Source organism: Neoarius graeffei, chromosome 1 (genome assembly GCF_027579695.1).
Source record: "Neoarius graeffei isolate fNeoGra1 chromosome 1, fNeoGra1.pri, whole genome shotgun sequence".
Taxonomy (NCBI): Eukaryota; Metazoa; Chordata; class Actinopteri; order Siluriformes; family Ariidae; genus Neoarius; species Neoarius graeffei.
In genome coordinates, this window is record NC_083569.1 from 46,470,953 (window position 1) to 46,489,452 (window position 18,500).

General features: G+C 42.7%; 1 protein-coding gene across 1 annotated transcript in view; it reads right to left on the reverse strand.

The window, feature by feature from the left end:
- Positions 1-4,647: 4,647 nt before the first annotated feature.
- The window catches only part of abcf2b (ATP-binding cassette, sub-family F (GCN20), member 2b), a 36,281-nt gene continuing 22,428 nt past the window's right edge, over positions 4,648-18,500 (reverse strand). The window contains exons 8-15 of the mRNA XM_060932717.1: positions 15,536-15,631; positions 15,177-15,296; positions 11,571-11,660; positions 7,510-7,620; positions 7,323-7,385; positions 6,902-7,030; positions 5,277-5,480; positions 4,648-5,166 (exon numbers count right to left, since the gene is read on the reverse strand). Of these exons, the coding sequence (XP_060788700.1) occupies positions 5,050-5,166; positions 5,277-5,480; positions 6,902-7,030; positions 7,323-7,385; positions 7,510-7,620; positions 11,571-11,660; positions 15,177-15,296; positions 15,536-15,631 (930 nt within the window). The 3' untranslated portion in view covers positions 4,648-5,049. The remainder of the gene's footprint in view (positions 5,167-5,276; positions 5,481-6,901; positions 7,031-7,322; positions 7,386-7,509; positions 7,621-11,570; positions 11,661-15,176; positions 15,297-15,535; positions 15,632-18,500) is intronic.

Below are 18,500 nucleotides of genomic sequence, written 5' to 3' on the forward strand. Positions count from 1 at the left end.
AGAAAACAAAAAAATGTACATCTTCATCAGAACCAGAACCAATGTATAACAGGAACATGAACGTATGTCTTCCAAAAATCCCATCATCAGAGAGTCGTGGCGTTTTCTGTCTGGGGAAAGAGCACTACGTGCATCCTCAACCTATTCTCTAAGGTTGTTAAGAACTCAAAGTTTTAAATTCACTCTTAATAAAACCAATATTTCTGTCAGTTTAACAAGTAGTGCCTAAACTAGCTTCTCTCGTCTTTCACCAGTCCTTGTATTGAAGGCAGATATAAAAATAATTTCCTATTCTTAACTATTCCTTATTACACTTCACTTTTTTTTTTGTCCTTACTACATCAGTAGAGGTGTTGAGTGTTGAGTTTACTCCATGAGGGCCTGTACGTCTGCTTCTGTGATGTGGGGCTGTCTCTGCTTCCCTCTCTGTCCTGTCACCATGTTCCAGCTGCTCTGCATCATCACTCTCTGCAGCCTGTCCATCCTGTCTTCATCCACAATAATCCCCATGTCTTTTAACATAGGTGCCGCTTCCATTAGTGTGGCAAATGTCTTTGTCCCTGAGTCCAAAAACACTTTAAGCTGGGCTGGGCAGGGGGACTGTGCCTTCACGTTTTTCTCCTTCAACTTTTTGAGGACATCCCTCACCTGTTTCCTCTTCTTTTGAACCTCCGTCGTGTAGTCTTGATTAAAGTAGATGGTTTGTCCCTCATATGTTGTCTTCTGTTTCCAGGCTTGTCGTATCACATATTCCTTAACTTTGTAATCCAAAAAGCGCACAATGATCGCTCTCGGGGGGGCCACGCCGCCCCTGGGTTTAGCCACCAGTGACCGGTGCGCCCTCTCAATGCGTATTTCCATGTCGCCTGTGATTTGGATTTTGGACTTAATACAGTGGTGCTTGAAAGTTTGTGAACCCTTTAGAATTTTCTATATTCCTGCATAAATATGACCTAAAACATCTTCAGATTTTCACACAAGTCCTAAAAGTAGATAAAGAGAACCCAGTGAAACAAATGAGACAAAAATATTATACTTGGTCATTTATTTATTGAGGAAAATGATCCAATATTACATATCTGTGAGTGGCAAAAGTATATGAACCTCTAGGATTAGCAGTTAATGTGAAGGTGAAATTAGAGTCAGGTGTTTTCAATCAATGGGTTGACAATCAGGTGTGAGTGGGCACCCTGTTTTATTTAAAGAACAGGAATCTATCAAAGTCTGATCTTCATAACACATGCTTGTGGAAGTGTATCATGGTACGAGCAAAGGAGATTTCTGAGGACCTCAGAAAAAGCGTTGTTGATGCTCATGAGGCTGGAAAAGGTTATAAAACCATCTCTAAAGAGTTTGGACTCCACCAATCCACAAGCAGACAGATTGTGTACAAATGGAGGAAATTCAAGACCATTGTTACCCTCCCCGGGAATGGTCGACCAACAAAGATCACTCCAAGAGCAAGGCATGTAATAGTCGGCGAGGTCACAAAGGATCCCAAGGTAACTTCGAAGCAACTGAAGGCCTCTCTCACATTGGCTAATGTTAATGTTCATGAGTCCACCATCAGGAGAACACTGAACAACAATGGTGTTCATGGCAGGGTTGCAAGGAGAAAGCCATTGCTCTCCAAAAAGAACATTGCTGCTCATCTGCAGTTTGCTAAAGATCATGTGGACAAGCCAGAAGGCTATTGGAAAAATGTTTTGTGGACGGATGAGACCAAAATAGAACTTTTTGGTTTAAATGAGAAGCGTTATGTTTGGAGAAAGGAAAACACTGCATTCCAGCATAAGAACCTTATCCCATCTGTGAAACATGGTGGTGGTAGTATCATGGTTTGGGCCTGTTTTGCTGCATTTGGGCCAGGACGGCTTGCCATCATCGATGGAACAATGAATTCTGAATTATACCAGCGAATTCTAAAGGAAAATGTCAGGACATCTGTCCATGGACTGAATCTCAAGAGAAGGTGGGTCATGCAGCAAGACAACGACCCTCAGCACACAAGCCGTTCTACCAAAGAATGGTTAAAGAAGAATAAAGTTAATGTTCTGGAATGGCCAAGTCAAAGTCCTGACCTTAATCCAATCGAAATGTTGTGGAAGGACCTGAAGCGAGCAGTTCATGTGAGGAAACCCACCAACATCCCAGAATTGAAGCTGTCCTGTACAGAGGAACGGGCTAAAATTCCTCCAAGCCGGTGTGCAGGACTGATCAACAGTTACCAGAAATGTTTAGTTGCAGTTATTGCTGCACAAGGGGGTCACACCAGATACTGAAAGCAAAGGTTCACATACTTTTGCCACTCACAGATATGTAATATTGGATCATTTTCCTCAATAAATAAATGACCAAGTATAATATTTTTGTCTCATTTGTTTAACTGGGTTCTCTTTATCTACTTTTAGGACTTGTGTGAAAATCTGATGATGTTTTAGGTCATATTTATACAGAAATATGGAAAATTCTTAAGGGTTCACAAACTTTCAAGCACCACTGTAAGTCCCATAATGAAGTCTATGGTATCATTCTTCTCTGCGCCCTCTGGGATACCGTGTATCCGTATATTGTTGCGTCTCATTCTTGACTCCAAGTCATCGCACTTAACAGATAGTTTGGCCATTTGCTGCAGTAAGAAGGCCGCAGAGCGCTCCAGTCGCATCGCCCTGTCCTCTGTATTTCCAATTCGTTCCTCCATGTGCCCCGCTCTTTGCTCGAGGGATGCCATTCTGTCCATAAGCTCTTTCATGTTTGTTTTGAGTCTAGCCATCGCTCTCTTGTCGTCACTTGCTGCTTTGGCATTCTCCTGTCTTAATTTGCATAGCTCAATTAATATGACCGCATCATGTTTACTGCTAGCTGACCCTAGCCGCTCCATCTCTGGACTCCCTCCCTCCGCCGACTCGGTACAACTTCCCTTTGCACCGTCCCCCTGTCCAGCCTTCCCTATCTTAACCATATTTTCCATCAACTTTGTTTGTTGACTTATTTTCCAGATTTCCGTACTTACTGCCGTTTTTGCTTTAGTTATTAGCTAGTTTTAATTGATTTTCTGTAGAGCTACTTTTCCTGCTGCCGTCTACAACATGGCGCCACCGGAAGTCTGCCAAGGTGTGATCATTTTGATGTCCTGAGGGTCGCTTTTCTCCATTTTGGGACTGTTTTCCTCCCTCTTGAGGTAAACCGTATGGCCCTATGGAAACAGCCGAACGCTAGGTGCTTTAACTAATTAGCATAACTATGGAACTGCATTACACCAAGATGGTGATGCATGGAAAACATCATGACTCTGCATCGACCTCAGAGAGTTTTGAGTTGCAGGCATGTCATTTGTGGTTGACATTCGCGAACAGATCCGTGAAACAAAAGACGAATATATCTTTTCTCTGTTACTGCTTTTGTGTTATAATTTCTTTCTCTGTAAGATCAAAACATTAGGTGTAGAACTCCATACCGTGGAGTCCAGCCCATGCATTCTAAGGCTAAGATAGCTAAGGGCTAGCTAGAATGATTCAGTTATCTGTCCAGAAAAATTACATCATCTAACCTTGCTCTATCTTGCAGTTGCACTCACGAGGCAGGCCTTCCTTTTCTTTTCCGCTGGCTTTGAGCTGGTGGGTGTAAATATCAAAAATGAAAATCGGAGTTCTCTGGGATTCTGAAGGCACACCTGTTCCCCACTGCCTCAGTAATTAGCCCTACTTACTTAAACACAGCAAACACACACACACTCACTGCGAAGTATTGCTTGGTGTCTCAGTACCTGATCAAACCAAGCCGATTACTAACTTCCTGACTACCTGTGATTCTGACCTAGTTTCCTGTTTACTTTTGACTTTGAACTCTCATCTTGTCTCTGATAATCTGTTTGCACATCGACTAACCCCTGCTCAACCCTGACTACATCTTTTGGCTCATGCTTTGCATTCCAGTCTGCGACGCACCCACTCTCCCCTGCATCCATAAGTGCCTGCACCTTGACAGCGGGAGAGTGGAGTCCGCCATGTTTGCCCACACTGACTTGTTTTGGTTAAAAGTAGGTCGAACACACCCCACGGTGGTCATGTGATATTGTAACTCACTTGCTTTGGCAATCTCTGGACTTGTAAAACGCGGGACGTGTTTTATCTCGGCAAAACATTTACACATAGGATACACTGTGTGCGCAGCAGTGAAACATCTCGAAACTCCAACAGCAATAGAACTAGAACATTTCGCCCAGAATTTAACTTTGCAGTCAGAACCTTTAATCCCCATCGCCTTTTTACATTTTGACATCATTTCTCTAGTTTATCAGTCTTTTGCTCGCCTTCTTGTTGACCTTTTGTATCCTGTTGCCACAAACCAAATCTGTTAATTTGCGTTTGTAAGCTTTTAAAAGCTAATTTCGTTAAACACTGTTTGGCAAATTCATTTTCTGTGTGACTGGTTTCGAATTACAGTAGCAGTCAAAAGTTTGGACACCCCTACTCATTCATAGGTTTTTCTGTATTGTGACTAATGTCTACATTGTAGAACAATACTGGAGATATCAAACCGTAAATAGTAAATAATAAAAATACAGTAAATAACCCTATTCCACAACTGTAGTCATCCATATTGTCGAGAACCACTGAACTAAGTAAAGAGAAACAACATCCATCATTACCTTAAGACATGAAGTGTTTTAATTAACAAAAATAAACAAAAAACATTGAATTAGAAGGTGTATCCAAACTTTTGACTGGTACTCTATGTGGTTATACAACTCCTAGTCTGCTATTTTGGTAAACTTTGATTAATTCAACTTTATTGCATTTATAATATTAAATAAAAACAAAAGTGACCATTAATACCCAGACTATGATTGGTGTGTGTGTGAAAGTCTCCATGAGAATGTATGTACTGCATTTTGATGCTGGAAAACTTGAACGAGATTTACAAAACACTCTGAAATTTTGGGGAAAGTCCATGGGAAATGTTCTTAGATCACATGCATTATAGTAAGATGAGCAGGGCAAAATAATCTATCCATGATGCAAATGAAAGAGTCCTGACTTTAGACCTTCAAACATCATGTGTCTGTTTATCGATTTTTGACTTCAAATGCTCCTTGTACGCCAAAATGTCTGTGTTCCATTTGGTGATGGTCTGGTTCTCACACACCCAAATTTCTTGCGCCACCTGGAATCAAACAGATCACAGTCATTTCTACAGACTGACTGAAGGACAACAATTAAAATCAGCTGGTGGTTCATTAAAAGCAGCTCTGAGGTCTTTGTGTGCACTCATACTTGCTGGATGAGTCTGAAGTCGTGGCTGACCAGCATCATCCCTCCCTCAAACTCGTTGACGGCTTCAGCTAGTGCGTCGATGGTCTCGATGTCCAAGTGATTGGTAGGTTCGTCCAGGAAGAGCATGTGGGGGTTCTGCCAGGCCAGCCAAGCGAAGCACACACGGCACTTCTGACCATCTGACAGATTCCTGATGGGACTCACCTGAAGAGAAAATTCACAAATGTATTAAATTTCCAAATATGCAGTACTGTACAAAAGTCTCAGACATGTGTAAAGAAATGCTGTAGACAAAAAATGTCTTAAAAAATAATGAAATGTTTCAACATTAAAAACAAAGTCAATATTTGTTGTGAGACAACCCTTTGCTTTAAAAAAAAAAACAACTAGTCTCCGGTACAGTGAGTGCAGTTGGATAAGGAAATGAGCTGTAGGTTTTACTGAGCATCTTACAGAACCAGCCACAGTTCTTCTGGACACTTTGACTGTCACACTCGCTTCTTAATTTTGCACCAAAACCCAGCAGCCTTCATTATGGTTTCTTTTTTAATCTGAAAAGTGTCTGTCACACGCTGCTCAGATACAAACTTTTTTCCTGTAACATTTAAAGCTAGACGGACCTTCGATTTCATAAAAACAGTGAAATTTAGTTCCCTCTGAAATTTGGTCGTTGTGATATATGCTTATTTCTGTAATATCTAAAAATATAGATGTATAATAATCAGGCCATTCTGTGGCTGGGAAGTTATTTAATTTGAGGGGATTCCCGAGCAAATAATGTGCATGAAATCGCTCACTTCGTGCAGTCAAACAAACAGAGGAAGTCCGTGTGCGCATGCGCAGGTTTACCTTCTTCTTTTGGGTTTTACAGCAGCTGGCATCCACAGTGTTGCATTACTGCCATCTACAGGTTTACCTTGACCGTGCACTGACAGTTCCATCATTCTGTCGCTAAACGAACAGCTGATCACACCGAGGTGCTCACTGACTGCCGATATTTATTAGTTTGGTCCTGCGTTTCCTTTCCTTCACAGCATAACGTCTTCTCACTTTCCGTTACTGTAGTTGGTCCTTCACGTTTCATTTGCGTCCTCCATTTTTCTCTCCTGTTTCAAATTTCTATCCCAGAAATGGCTTGTGTGAACGGGGAAAGCCCACCACGTGATGCATGACGTAGTATCGTATCTTGAATTGGGTCATGGTGAAGCAGGAAAAAAATAGCAGAGAATTTAAGGCCACGTGGCCCTAAATTCATTAATTGTTCTATTAAAATAAAAATTAAAAAAAAAAATCATAAAATTGGAAGTCTATGATTCGAATTCAGTAGCTTTCAGTCCACTAAACAAAAATAATTGGGTGTCGGGGAAAATTCTTTTTATGACCTACACTTGAAAAATCTGAAAGGCAGTATAGCTTTAATTTTGTGCTGGAAAACGAATGTTTGGAACTATACAATGTTTTTGTACCAACTCAATAATGTAGAATTCATAAAAAAGAAATCTATAACAAAATTTGTATCCAAAAAAAAAGGGTGCCTAAGTCTTTTGCACAGTACTGTAGATGTACAGTATTACAGGCTGTAACAGATGTCAGTGTTTCCTTCGTTCTCTCAAACAAACACAGACCTGCTGTTTCCCCGTCAGGCCGTACCGTCCGATGATCTTTCTCATCTCCTCTTTTTCTTTGATCTCTGGGTAACACTTCATCATGTACTCTAGGGGAGACAGGTCCAACTCCAGCTGTTCAGTCAGATGCTACAACACATACACACGACCCAAAAACTCAAAAGCTGAACTGTTTGATGAAAACCAGAGATATGAGACCCCTAATAGTTATTGATTTATTTGATGATGTAATATGTACAGGGCTTCTCAGTGTAGGTAATTTGTAAGCTCCTGTCTCTGGCTATTATAATGTGAAGGTGAAATACTGCTTAAACAGTAAAAAAATGGCAAAGCTTGTGGTGCATCTTCTTTTAGAGATTAGTAACATGCATAGTATGTGGAGAGTTCAAGGACAGTTCAGTTAACGGAGCATATGACTCACCTGGTGATACCTGCCGATCTTCACATGCGAGTGTTTCCTGATCATACCATCAGTTGGGAGGAGCTAATAAAGCAAAAAACAAGCACCCAGAAAAACCAGGTCAGCATTGAGGTTTAAGTACACTGCATGCGAAGTTAACAAAACACTTTTGTTAACTATGTTGTTAACATTGTGACAATCAACTGACCTCTCCCATCAGAAGTTTCAGTAGTGTGGATTTCCCTGCTCCATTAGGGCCCACTAGAGCCACTCGGGTGTCCAGGTCAATGCCAAACTCCAGGTTTTTATAAATATAAGGCTTTTAAAAAAAGAAAAAAAAAGCAAGATCAGTAGGCACTTGAGGATCTCAAGGACCGATTCTAGGCTTATTTCAAGGAGGGAGTTTTCATACAAATTCCCCCTGAATATGTAAAGCAAAACAGTTGTGCAATTTATACATCACTTCTGTTTATGTAACTTTTGCAAAATTGGCTACAAATCAGTATATGACTAACACTTTGCTACACCTGGGGGGGGTATTCCATGAAGCAAGCCAACCTCATAAGCCTGGATAACTTTCCACAAATTCGGTTCCACACACGAGGCTAACCTGAAGTCCCGCTTAGGCCCTGGTTACACTACAGCTCGCAGTGGGTTTGCAAATACTTAGCAATGAAAACTTGGTATCACCACCATCAATTGTGTGATGCACGATGAATATTCTCCGAGTTTTGCGAGTTGTTTTTTGGTGTGTCTCCACCATGTGAGTCGCCAAAAACGTCGCAAAAAATTCAGTGAACGTGTTGAAATTTGGTGGCGATGTTTTCGTCGGCAAACTAAGCAACGAATACTTGCAGATGGATTTGGGAATATTTCCTGAAGCTCAGAGAACCTTCATCAAGCCTCTTGAGATGAATTTGTCTCAAATCCATATCCCTGAAGCTCTTGGGAGCGTCATCAGCACAGCGACTCGGCATAGCCTTACCTTTGCGGAGACCTGAAAAGTGCATTTACATTCAGTGATCCTTTGCTAAGGTTCGTAATGGGTTGGGTGAAGGGTTCATGAATATTCTGTAAATGTTTGGCGATGGTTAGACGACGCATTTGTAATTGTCACTGATTGACTGGCACCGATATTCCGCATTACTGAAATCTATTGAGCAAGGCATCGGCGATCATTCTCCTGCCAGACGCAGATATGTACAAAACCCTCAAGCATGCCTCCTAGGAGAAGTACCCTTATGCCTTTGTGCGCTCAAGCCTGGCGCAGCTCGAATGGCTGCACTCGCTCATATGCACAGAGCGCATTGTGTGCGCTCTTAGGACCCAGTCGTTATGGGAAACATCTGATGCTGATTTGAGCGCAATCAGCACGCGCATATAAGGACGCTGTTTTCACAGAGACTTTGTGAAGTATTCTGTCAGGTATGTGGCGGTAAACGGATGTAAGTGCAAGAAGAGTGTTTATTAACAGGCGTGATATTTACAAAAACAAAACACAAACAAAACCGAAAGTAAATCAGAAAGCAGAGTCATAAAGCAGTCTATTTAGCCAGAATCGTAAACATGGCTAGAAACAAATGTGATAGTGATGATGATGATAATGCTTTACAAAGTCTCTATGAAAACAGTGTCCTTCTATGTGCGTGCTGAGTGCACTCAAATCAGTATCAGGTATTTCCCATAACGACTGGGTCCCAAGAGCGTGCACAACGCGCTCCGTGCACGTGAGCAAGCACGGCTGCTCGAGCGCACAAAGGCGTTACAGTCAAGTGTTCGCCTGCTGTGTGACCACAACGTTTAGCTCACCTATACAACTCCATGCGTTGCCACCAAAACACCTCATTTTCATCGATAACCCATCGCAAAGCATCACAAGCTGTAGAGTGACTGTAGCTTTAGTTAGTAGGGCAACATATGCTTTTGAACAAACTGGCTCTGTATCAGGCTAAATGTGAGGCTTAGTTTAGCTTGATGAATATGACTGGACAAGCTGTGTGACGTCTCACAGTGCATCATACTGTAGAGCTGGGAGTATTCTGCCACTGTTTTCTCCCTCTCCCTCTCTATATAGCCTAATCCTTACAATAATATCTCTCAGCTGGCCCTAAATAATTTGCATGCTGTCTTTAACAGTTTTAGAAATGTGGTAAAAAGTAGCTGTAAAAGTATCTTATGACTGCAAGATACTTTTACATGGGGAAGCCATGGCCAAATGGTTAAGAGAAACAGCTTTGGGACCAAAAGGTCGCTGGTTCAATTCCCTGAACCAGCAGGACTGGCTCAAGTGCCCTTGAGCAAGGCGCCTAACCCCCAACTGCTCTGGCAAGAGTAGTGGCGTACCTTGTGTCTAATTAGCCAGAGAAAAACTGATGATGTGATTATCAGTTTGAGCAAGAACCCAGCCATAACTAACAACTGTGATTAAAATGCATCTAATGAAAGTGTTGTTTATTATTATAACTATACATTTTAAATACTTAAAACGGTTATAATAAATATCTAGTTGTTTAATACATAAATACTTGATACAAGTCAAAGTCAAGTCCCTTCCCACGCCATATGGCGCATAGGGCAGCGCCAATCTCTGTTTCTGTAGCCCTCGGCCTCTCGCCTATTACCTAGCTAGGGTTACAGTGGGGGGCTAGTCCTCTGGTAACTGCGAGAGTTTGACTCTTCACTCACATCTGTATTGCAGCATGCCTTGCCAGATGGCAGTAGGTACCATTTTTATGATGGTCTTTGGTATGACCCGACCGTGAGTAGAACTCACGGTCTCCCGATCGAGAGGCGGACACGCTAACCACTAGGCCAAGCCTTGTTGATGACTATGTTCCCTTTTTTTAGTTATAATTTATAGTCTTTAGAGATTTTCATTAATAATTCCTGCTTGGACTGTGTATAAATAAATAAACACAAATAAAAAATACAGCTCTTTCTTTCACTTCCATTTGTCCATATTTGGCACTGATTATCAGAACGCACACGAACCTCACTTGATCATGTGGACGCTCAGGAACCTCGCTTCCCAAAGCCTGTGTTGAATTAGCGGAAATGAAATACACCCGAGTTTGTTCATGGAACTCGTTAAGCCTGAAGTGAACTGTTATGCGAAGTTAAGTGAGGCTATTTCAGATAAGCCTTGATTTTGTAAGCTCTCTTCGTGGAATCCCCCGTGTGAGGACAAGCTGGAGTGTGATGGGGTAATAAACAACATGGCACTGTTGAAAGTTTTTATTTAGCCTAACCATTTAAGGTACAATCAAACACTGTCAAACACACAGTCTTCCCATATTTCCATAAAGTTGCCATGAAATACATTTAATAACATCCATTCTCTGTAGCCGCTTATCCTGTTCTACAGGGTTACAGGCAAGCTGGAGCCTATCCCAGCTGACTATGGGTGAGAGGCGGGGTACACCCTGGACAAGTCGCCAGGTCATCACAGGGCTAACACAGAGAAACAACACTCACATTCACACCTACGGTCAATTTAGAGCCACCAGTTAACCTAACCTGCATGTCTTTGGACTGTGGAGGAAACCGGAGCACCCGGAGGAAACCCACGCAGACACGGGGAGAACATGCAAACTCCACACAGAAAGGCCCTCGCCAGCCGCTGGGCTCGAACCCAGGACCTTCTTGCTGTGAGGCAACAGTGCTAACCACTACACCACCGTGCCGCCCTCATTTAATAACATATTAAGTAAATTAATAACATATAAATATGTTAGGGGGGAAGCCATGGCCTAATGGTTAGAGAAGCAGCTTTGGGACCAAAAGGTTGCTGGTTCAATTCCCTGGACCAGCAGGAATAGCTGAAGTGCCCTTGAGCAAGGCCCCTAACTGCTCCCCATGCTGCTCTGGATAAGAGCGTAATGTTGTACGTCAATGTGGATAAGAGTGTCTGCTAAATGCCTGTAATGTACGTAATGTAATGTCAAGAAACGTGGAAAATTACACCTCATATTGCAAATCCTGATCGACTTTTCATACACTAATGTATTAAACTGCAGTGGTTTAATTTGATGTCATTACAAAATAAATATATTAAGCTTTATTTCAATACAGTATCAGTATATCGGGACTTATCTTGTATCATGGCTTTAGTGTATCACCTCTTGCCTAATCAGTGTGTCTCACAGTGATTGACCTCAGACTGAAGTCCTACAGGAATGAATGCAATACTGTAATTATGGTGAACCACTGAAAATTATGAGCGAAGGAGCTTGCAGTCAACAACTCTCCGTCCCTGGACTTCATACTTACTGTGTCGTCGGAATATCTGAAACAGACATTCTGAACCATGATGACAGGAGGCGGAATCTTCCCACAGGGAGGAAAATAAAATGACAGAGTCTGCAGGAGGAAAGAAGAGAAGCTCAAAGTCGATGGTTGATTAACCGCAAGCACAGTACCTCTAGAAACAAGAATCATCAGGAGATGACGTATCCCCCCCAGCCCCCACATGAAACCCCACTTCAAATTTTCCTAAGTTGAATTGGTTGCCATGGAAATCTCTCTCTCTCATTATCTCTAGCCGCTTTATCCTGTTCTACAGGGTCGCAGGCAAGCTGGAGCCTATCCCAGCTGACTACGGGCGAAAGGTGGGGTACACCCTGGACAAGTCGCCAGGTCATCACAGGGCTGACACATAGACACAGACAACCATTCACACTCACATTCACACCTACAGTCAATTTAGAGTCACCAGTTAACCTAACCTGCATGTCTTTGGACTGTGGGGGAAACCGGAGCACCCGGAGGAAACCCACGCAGACACGGGGAGAACATGCAAACTCCACACAGAAAGGCCCTCGCCGGCCACGGGGCCCAAACCCGGACCTTCTTGCTGTGAGGCGACAGCGCTAACCACTACACCACCGTGCTGCCCGCCATGGAAATACGGGGCGAAAAAATAAAATCCCAGAAATCCCAACATGTCAAAAAGGCACAAGTCCTCTAGGTACTTAACATAACTGTCAGGTTTCATGAAAAAATTCCTAACAGTTTTTGAGTTATGCTCCGGAAACTAAAATGTTTACAGACAGATGGACAGAGCGATAGCTATATCCCTAACAACTGACAAGTGTAATAAACTGTATGCTTGCTATGCTGGAGAAAGCAAAAAGGTGGAAGTACATTGCTTTTGGTCTCCTGCGGTCTTGCTTGATGTTAAGGATGATTGTGGTTTGTGAATTCCCATAGCTACGGATGTACAGTACATGATATAGGAATGTACAAGCGCAATACTGACTTGAGATCAATACTGGACTAAAACACTGCTGCAGATTTTAAGCTCTGAAATGTCAATTTCTGTGACTTTCTAAAACGGGAGTATCTCTCCAGTCCTCTGGAAGTCAAACAGTTCTCAAGGGCAGTAGATGAAGAGTGATTACTCAAGTGCTACTCCATTAAAATATGTATAATAATATCTATGCTCATATAATGCTTAATACTAAATGTAACACTTATTACTCTATCCACATTCACTGGATATGAGCAATCGCATGCTCTGACTGGCTACTTGACTACTAGTATATCGACTCATATACCGTGAGTAGAGAAAAGCAAAATGGCAGTGTGTTGCTGAACCAACTGAGGATGAAATAAAAACTCTACTTGAAAACAAAACCCCCCAAAATACAAAAAAAACAACCAAACAACAAAAAAAAAACTAGATAGAACTCGACGCCAACGGCATTGATGGGGATGCCTCCGCCCCCACGCCTTATTAAGTTGCGATTTGGGGATGGGCATTTGACCTCACAGTAATCTTGACCTGGTGAAATTACTTGTATTAGCCTTGGAGATATTGTGTTCACAAGGGTTTTGGACAGATATTTGACCTCACAGTGACCTTGACCTTAGACCTTTTCATCTCAAAATCTAATCAGTTCATGTTTGTCCCAAAGCGCACAAATGGTGAAAGTTTGATGAAATTCCTTTCATTAGCCTTTGAGATATCGCGTTCACAAGGTTTCAGGACGGACACACGCACGGACAACCCGAAAACATAATACCTCCTGCACCTTACGGTGGCGGAGGCATAAAAACCCAAGAGTGCTCTGAGAGAACAATATCCCCCGCTGGCAACTAGGCCATAACTCTGGTAAAATGCGACTGAACTGAGCGAAATTGCAATATGTGCATTACCAACATAACAAAGAATCCTGTTAGGTTTTGTGAAATTCCTCCAAAAATTGTGAGAGGAGTTGAGTTCAGAAGGTGAGTACCCTTCCCGCGACGGACGGACATCGCCACGACATAATCCCCCTTTGGGCCTTTCGTTCAGTGGTGGACAAAAATTGTGCGGGAAGTTGATTTCAGAAAGCAAGCACACCTTGAGGAAACTGCCAAAGTACAAGTTTGTTAATAATCAAGGGCATAACTCTGGTAAAATTTGCCCAAATTAAACGAAATTTCAATATGCGTATAACTGCCATATAACAAAGCCTTTTGCCAAGTTTGGTGAAATTCCTCCATAAATTGTGAGAGGAGTTGATTTCAGAAGAACGTACACCCTCATGAAATTGTCAAAGTACAAGTTATTTAATCAAGGGTCAAAACTCTGGTAAAATTTTCACAAACGAAATTAAATCGCAATATGCGTATTACCGTCATATAACAAGGCCTTTTGCCAAACTCTGAGAAATTTGTCCAACTAGATAGAACTCCGCCCAGTAGACTACACGCCTTATTAAGTTGCGATTTGGGGATGGACATTTGACCTCACAGTAATCTTGACCTGGTGAAATTACTTGCATTAGCCTTGGAGATGTTGTGTTCACAAGGTTTTCGGACAGACATTTGACCTCACAGTGACCTTGACCTTAGACCTTTTGATCTCAAACTCTAATCAGTTCATCTTTGTCCCAAAGTGGACAAAGGGTGAAAGTTTGGTGAAATTCCTTTCATTAGTCTTTGAGATATGGTGTTCACAAAGTTTGGGGATGGACATTTGACCTCACAGTAATCTTGACCTGTGACCTTTTAACCTCAAAATCTAATCAGTTCATGTTTGTCCCAAAGCGCACAAATGGTGAAAGTTTGGTGAAATTCCTTTCATTAGCCTTTGAGATATCGTGTTCACAACGTTTCGGGACGGACGCACGCATGCACGGACGCACGGACAGACGGACAACCCGAAAACATAATGCCTCCTGCACCTTAAGGTGGCGGAGGCATAAAAATTGTGAGAGGAGTTGATTTCAGAAGGAAAACACACCTTCATGAAATCGTCAAAGCATAATTTTGTTAATCAAGAGCTGCAACTCTGGTAAAATGCGACCGAATTGAACAAAATTACAATATTCATGCTCCTGACATATAACAAAGAATCCTGCCAAGTTTCATGAAATTCCTCCAAAAATTGTGAGAGGAGTTGATTTCAAAAGGTCAGCACCCTTCCCAGGATGGACAGACATCGCCACGACATAATCCCCCTTCGGGCCTTTCAGCCAGCGGGGGATAAAAAAAAGCAACAAAATATGGAATAAAAGTATTTGATCTTTTTTCAAGAATTATTATTATAGCATTTTTCACAAATTGCTACTGTCATTTCGCCAGTTTGTTTACATTCTAAGCAGAAATCATTTTGTCTAACGTTTTGTAGAAAGTTTTTATTTATCGAACTTGCAAAAAATAAAAATGCTCTGTTTCTCAAAATCCAGTGAATGTGGATAGAATAAAACAGTTATTCCACTCAATCTCGTCGTACATGGCTTATAGCCGACTCAGTGCTACGTGCCTCGTCGGCTATCAGCTCATGTACAACTCGATTTTGTGGAATAACTTAAATATTTAATTTAAAAACTGTATGTATATATTTTGTGTGTGTGTGTGTGTGTGTGTGTGTGTGTGTATACACTTAACCTTATCTGTAACTACTCGGGAGGTCAGGCCTGAGGCCACCATCTTCTGCAACGTCTTCTCTTTGCTCTGAGCCTGACGAGCCAGCTTAGCCGAGCCGTGACCAAATCGAGCAATATAGTTCTACACAGAGAAAGTGGGACAGAAAGGTTTGCTTCAGTTTTCATGCAAAGAAAAAGAACTACTGAACAATATAACTCAAGGAAATGTACCCCCATTGACATTAACAAGGATGAAACAGTATGAAAATTTACAGAGGCATTTAGAGAGGAGTAATGAAAAAGACTAGCACATTAAAACGTAATAAAACTGAAAGGAGAAGGAGCTGCTCATCGCATATTCAGATCACAGCAGTGTTTCACCTTCATGTGTGCTATCTGGTCCTGCTCCCAGTTGTAGCGTTTCATCTGGTTCTCCTCAAGCTCCTCCCTCGTCTTCACGTACTGGTCGTAATTACCCTTTAATCGAAATCAGATGGCACAAAAATGCTGAGGGCATAGGTTTTTTTGGATTATTGATTTTCTTTCTTGTTAAAATGATTCAGATAAAATGGTTCGCTTTTTGCAGTTAGGCTGCTTCAGGTTCGAATTGCTTTCTCACTGCAATCAAACCACACTAGAGTTCACCTGGAAGCTGACAGAGACCACCTCTGACGCTCTCGGAGTTTGATTCAAACAGAGTAAACGCTGGATGTGTGAAAGCACACTCAAAAATGTGACCTCAAAATGTCACATTTCAGTGAACAAGGAATCACTAGAAGGCACAAAAGGATAAACCAATATAGGGCACTAAATTTAAACTACAAATTAAGGCGGTTGCACAGAATAACAGACATTCATATATGAAAGGAAAGCAATTTTGCATATTTTGCCCCTCCATCAAATATAATACTCGACCATTTTCCAGTTTATTCAGTGTGGTGGGAACAATGAGGGATCAGGACATTTCGTCCAATGACCATTTCATCCAATAGTTGAGACATAACAGAAACTAAGAACAGGAAACAGGATCGGAAAACCAAGGAATCTACACGGGAGAATAAGGTTCAGTAATGCACGCTGACGTGGCGTAATACTTCGCACTGAACGTGCATTTTCTCAGTCTTTATATAGGCAAGCTGATGCCTCTTGATCATGTGCAGGTTAGCCTCATTAACAGCGCGCGCCTGAGAGTCCTTCAGGTGCGTGCACCAAAGCGCGCAGGACTGCCACCCACATAATAGGTGGGGCCCCAAAAAAGGATATCTGGTAAGTGTGAGTCATGCAAGTACAGATTTTATGTAATTTGGTCTAATAAAAACAATGTCTCCCGAAGTTGACACTCGCTGATTCCCATCATTTCCAGGTTTCATTTTCATTTTGCAATGGCAGCCCACAACATGCCGTGAGGAAGGAGTTTTTGTCGAATATTTCTTGGATTTTACATGAATACTACCTGAAATATAAAAAATTGATAGCGCATATAAAAAAGGCTTTGGGCGAAACGTCTTAACGATTGGACGAAAAGGCTTTGGGCGAAACGTCTTAACGATTGGACGAAAAGGCTTTGGGCGAAACGTCTTAACGATTGGACGAAAAGGCTTTGGGCGAAACGTCTTAACGATTGGACGAAAAGGCTTTGGGCGAAACGTCTTAACGATTGGACGAAAAGGCTTTGGGCGAAACGTCTTAACGATTGGACGAAAAGGCTTTGGGCGAAACGTCTTAACGATTGGACGAAAAGGCTTTGGGCGAAACGTCTTAACGATTGGACGAAAAGGCTTTGGGCGAAACGCCTTAACGATTGGACGAAAAGGCTTTGGGCGAAACGCCTTAACGATTGGACGAAAAGGCTTTGGGCGAAACGCCTTAACGATTGGACGAAAAGGCTTTGGGCGAAACGCCTTAACGATTGGACGAAAAGGCTTTGGGCGAAACGCCTTAACGATTGGACGAAAAGGCTTTGGGCGAAACGCCTTAACGATTGGACGAAAAGGCTTTGGGCGAAACGCCTTAACGATTGGACGGAAAGGCTTTGGGCGAAACGCCTTAACGATTGGACGGAAAGGCTTTGGGCGAAACGCCTTAACGATTGGACGGAAAGGCTTTGGACGAAACGCCTTAACTATTGGACGAAAAGGCTTTGGGCGAAACGCCTTAACGATTGGACGGAAAGGCTTTGGGCGAAACGCCTTAACGATTGGACGGAAAGGCTTTGGGCGAAACGCCTTAACGATTGGACGGAAAGGCTTTGGGCGAAACGCCTTAACGATTGGACGGAAAGGCTTTGGACGAAACGCCTTAACTATTGGACGAAAAGGCTTTGGGCGAAACGCCTTAACGATTTGACGGAAAGGCTTTGGACGAAACGCCTTAACTATTGGACGAAAAGGCTTTGGGCGAAACGCCTTAACGATTTGACGGAAAGGCTTTGGGCGAAACGCCTTAACGATTGGACGGAAAGGCTTTGGGCGAAACGCCTTAACGATTGGACGGAAAGGCTTTGGGCGAAACGCCTTAACGATTGGACGGAAAGGCTTTGGGCGAAACGCCTTAACTATTGGACGAAAAGGCTTTGGGCGAAACGCCTTAACGATTTGACGGAAAGGCTTTGGACGAAACGCCTTAACTATTGGACGAAAAGGCTTTGGGCGAAACGCCTTAACGATTTGACGGAAAGGCTTTGGGCGAAACGCCTTAACGATTGGACGGAAAGGCTTTGGGCGAAACGCCTTAACGATTGGACGGAAAGGCTTTGGGCGAAACGCCTTAACGATTGGACGGAAAGGCTTTGGGCGAAACGCCTTAACGATTGGACGGAAAGGCTTTGGACGAAACGCCTTAACGATTGGACGAAAAGGCTTTGGGCGAAACGCCTTAACGATTTGACGGAAAGGCTTTGGACGAAACGCCTTAACTATTGGACGAAAAGGCTTTGGGCGAAACGCCTTAACGATTTGACGGAAAGGCTTTGGGCGAAACGCCTTAACGATTGGACGGAAAGGCTTTGGGCGAAACGCCTTAACGATTGGACGGAAAGGCTTTGGGCGAAACGCCTTAACGATTGGACGGAAAGGCTTTGGGCGAAACGCCTTAACGATTGGACGGAAAGGCTTTGGACGAAACGCCTTAACTATTGGACGAAAAGGCTTTGGGCGAAACGCCTTAACGATTTGACGGAAAGGCTTTGGGCGAAACGCCTTAACGATTGGACGGAAAGGCTTTGGGCGAAACGCCTTAACGATTGGACGGAAAGGCTTTGGGCGAAACGCCTTAACGATTGGACGGAAAGGCTTTGGGCGAAACGCCTTAACGATTTGACGGAAAGGCTTTGGGCGAAACGCCTTAA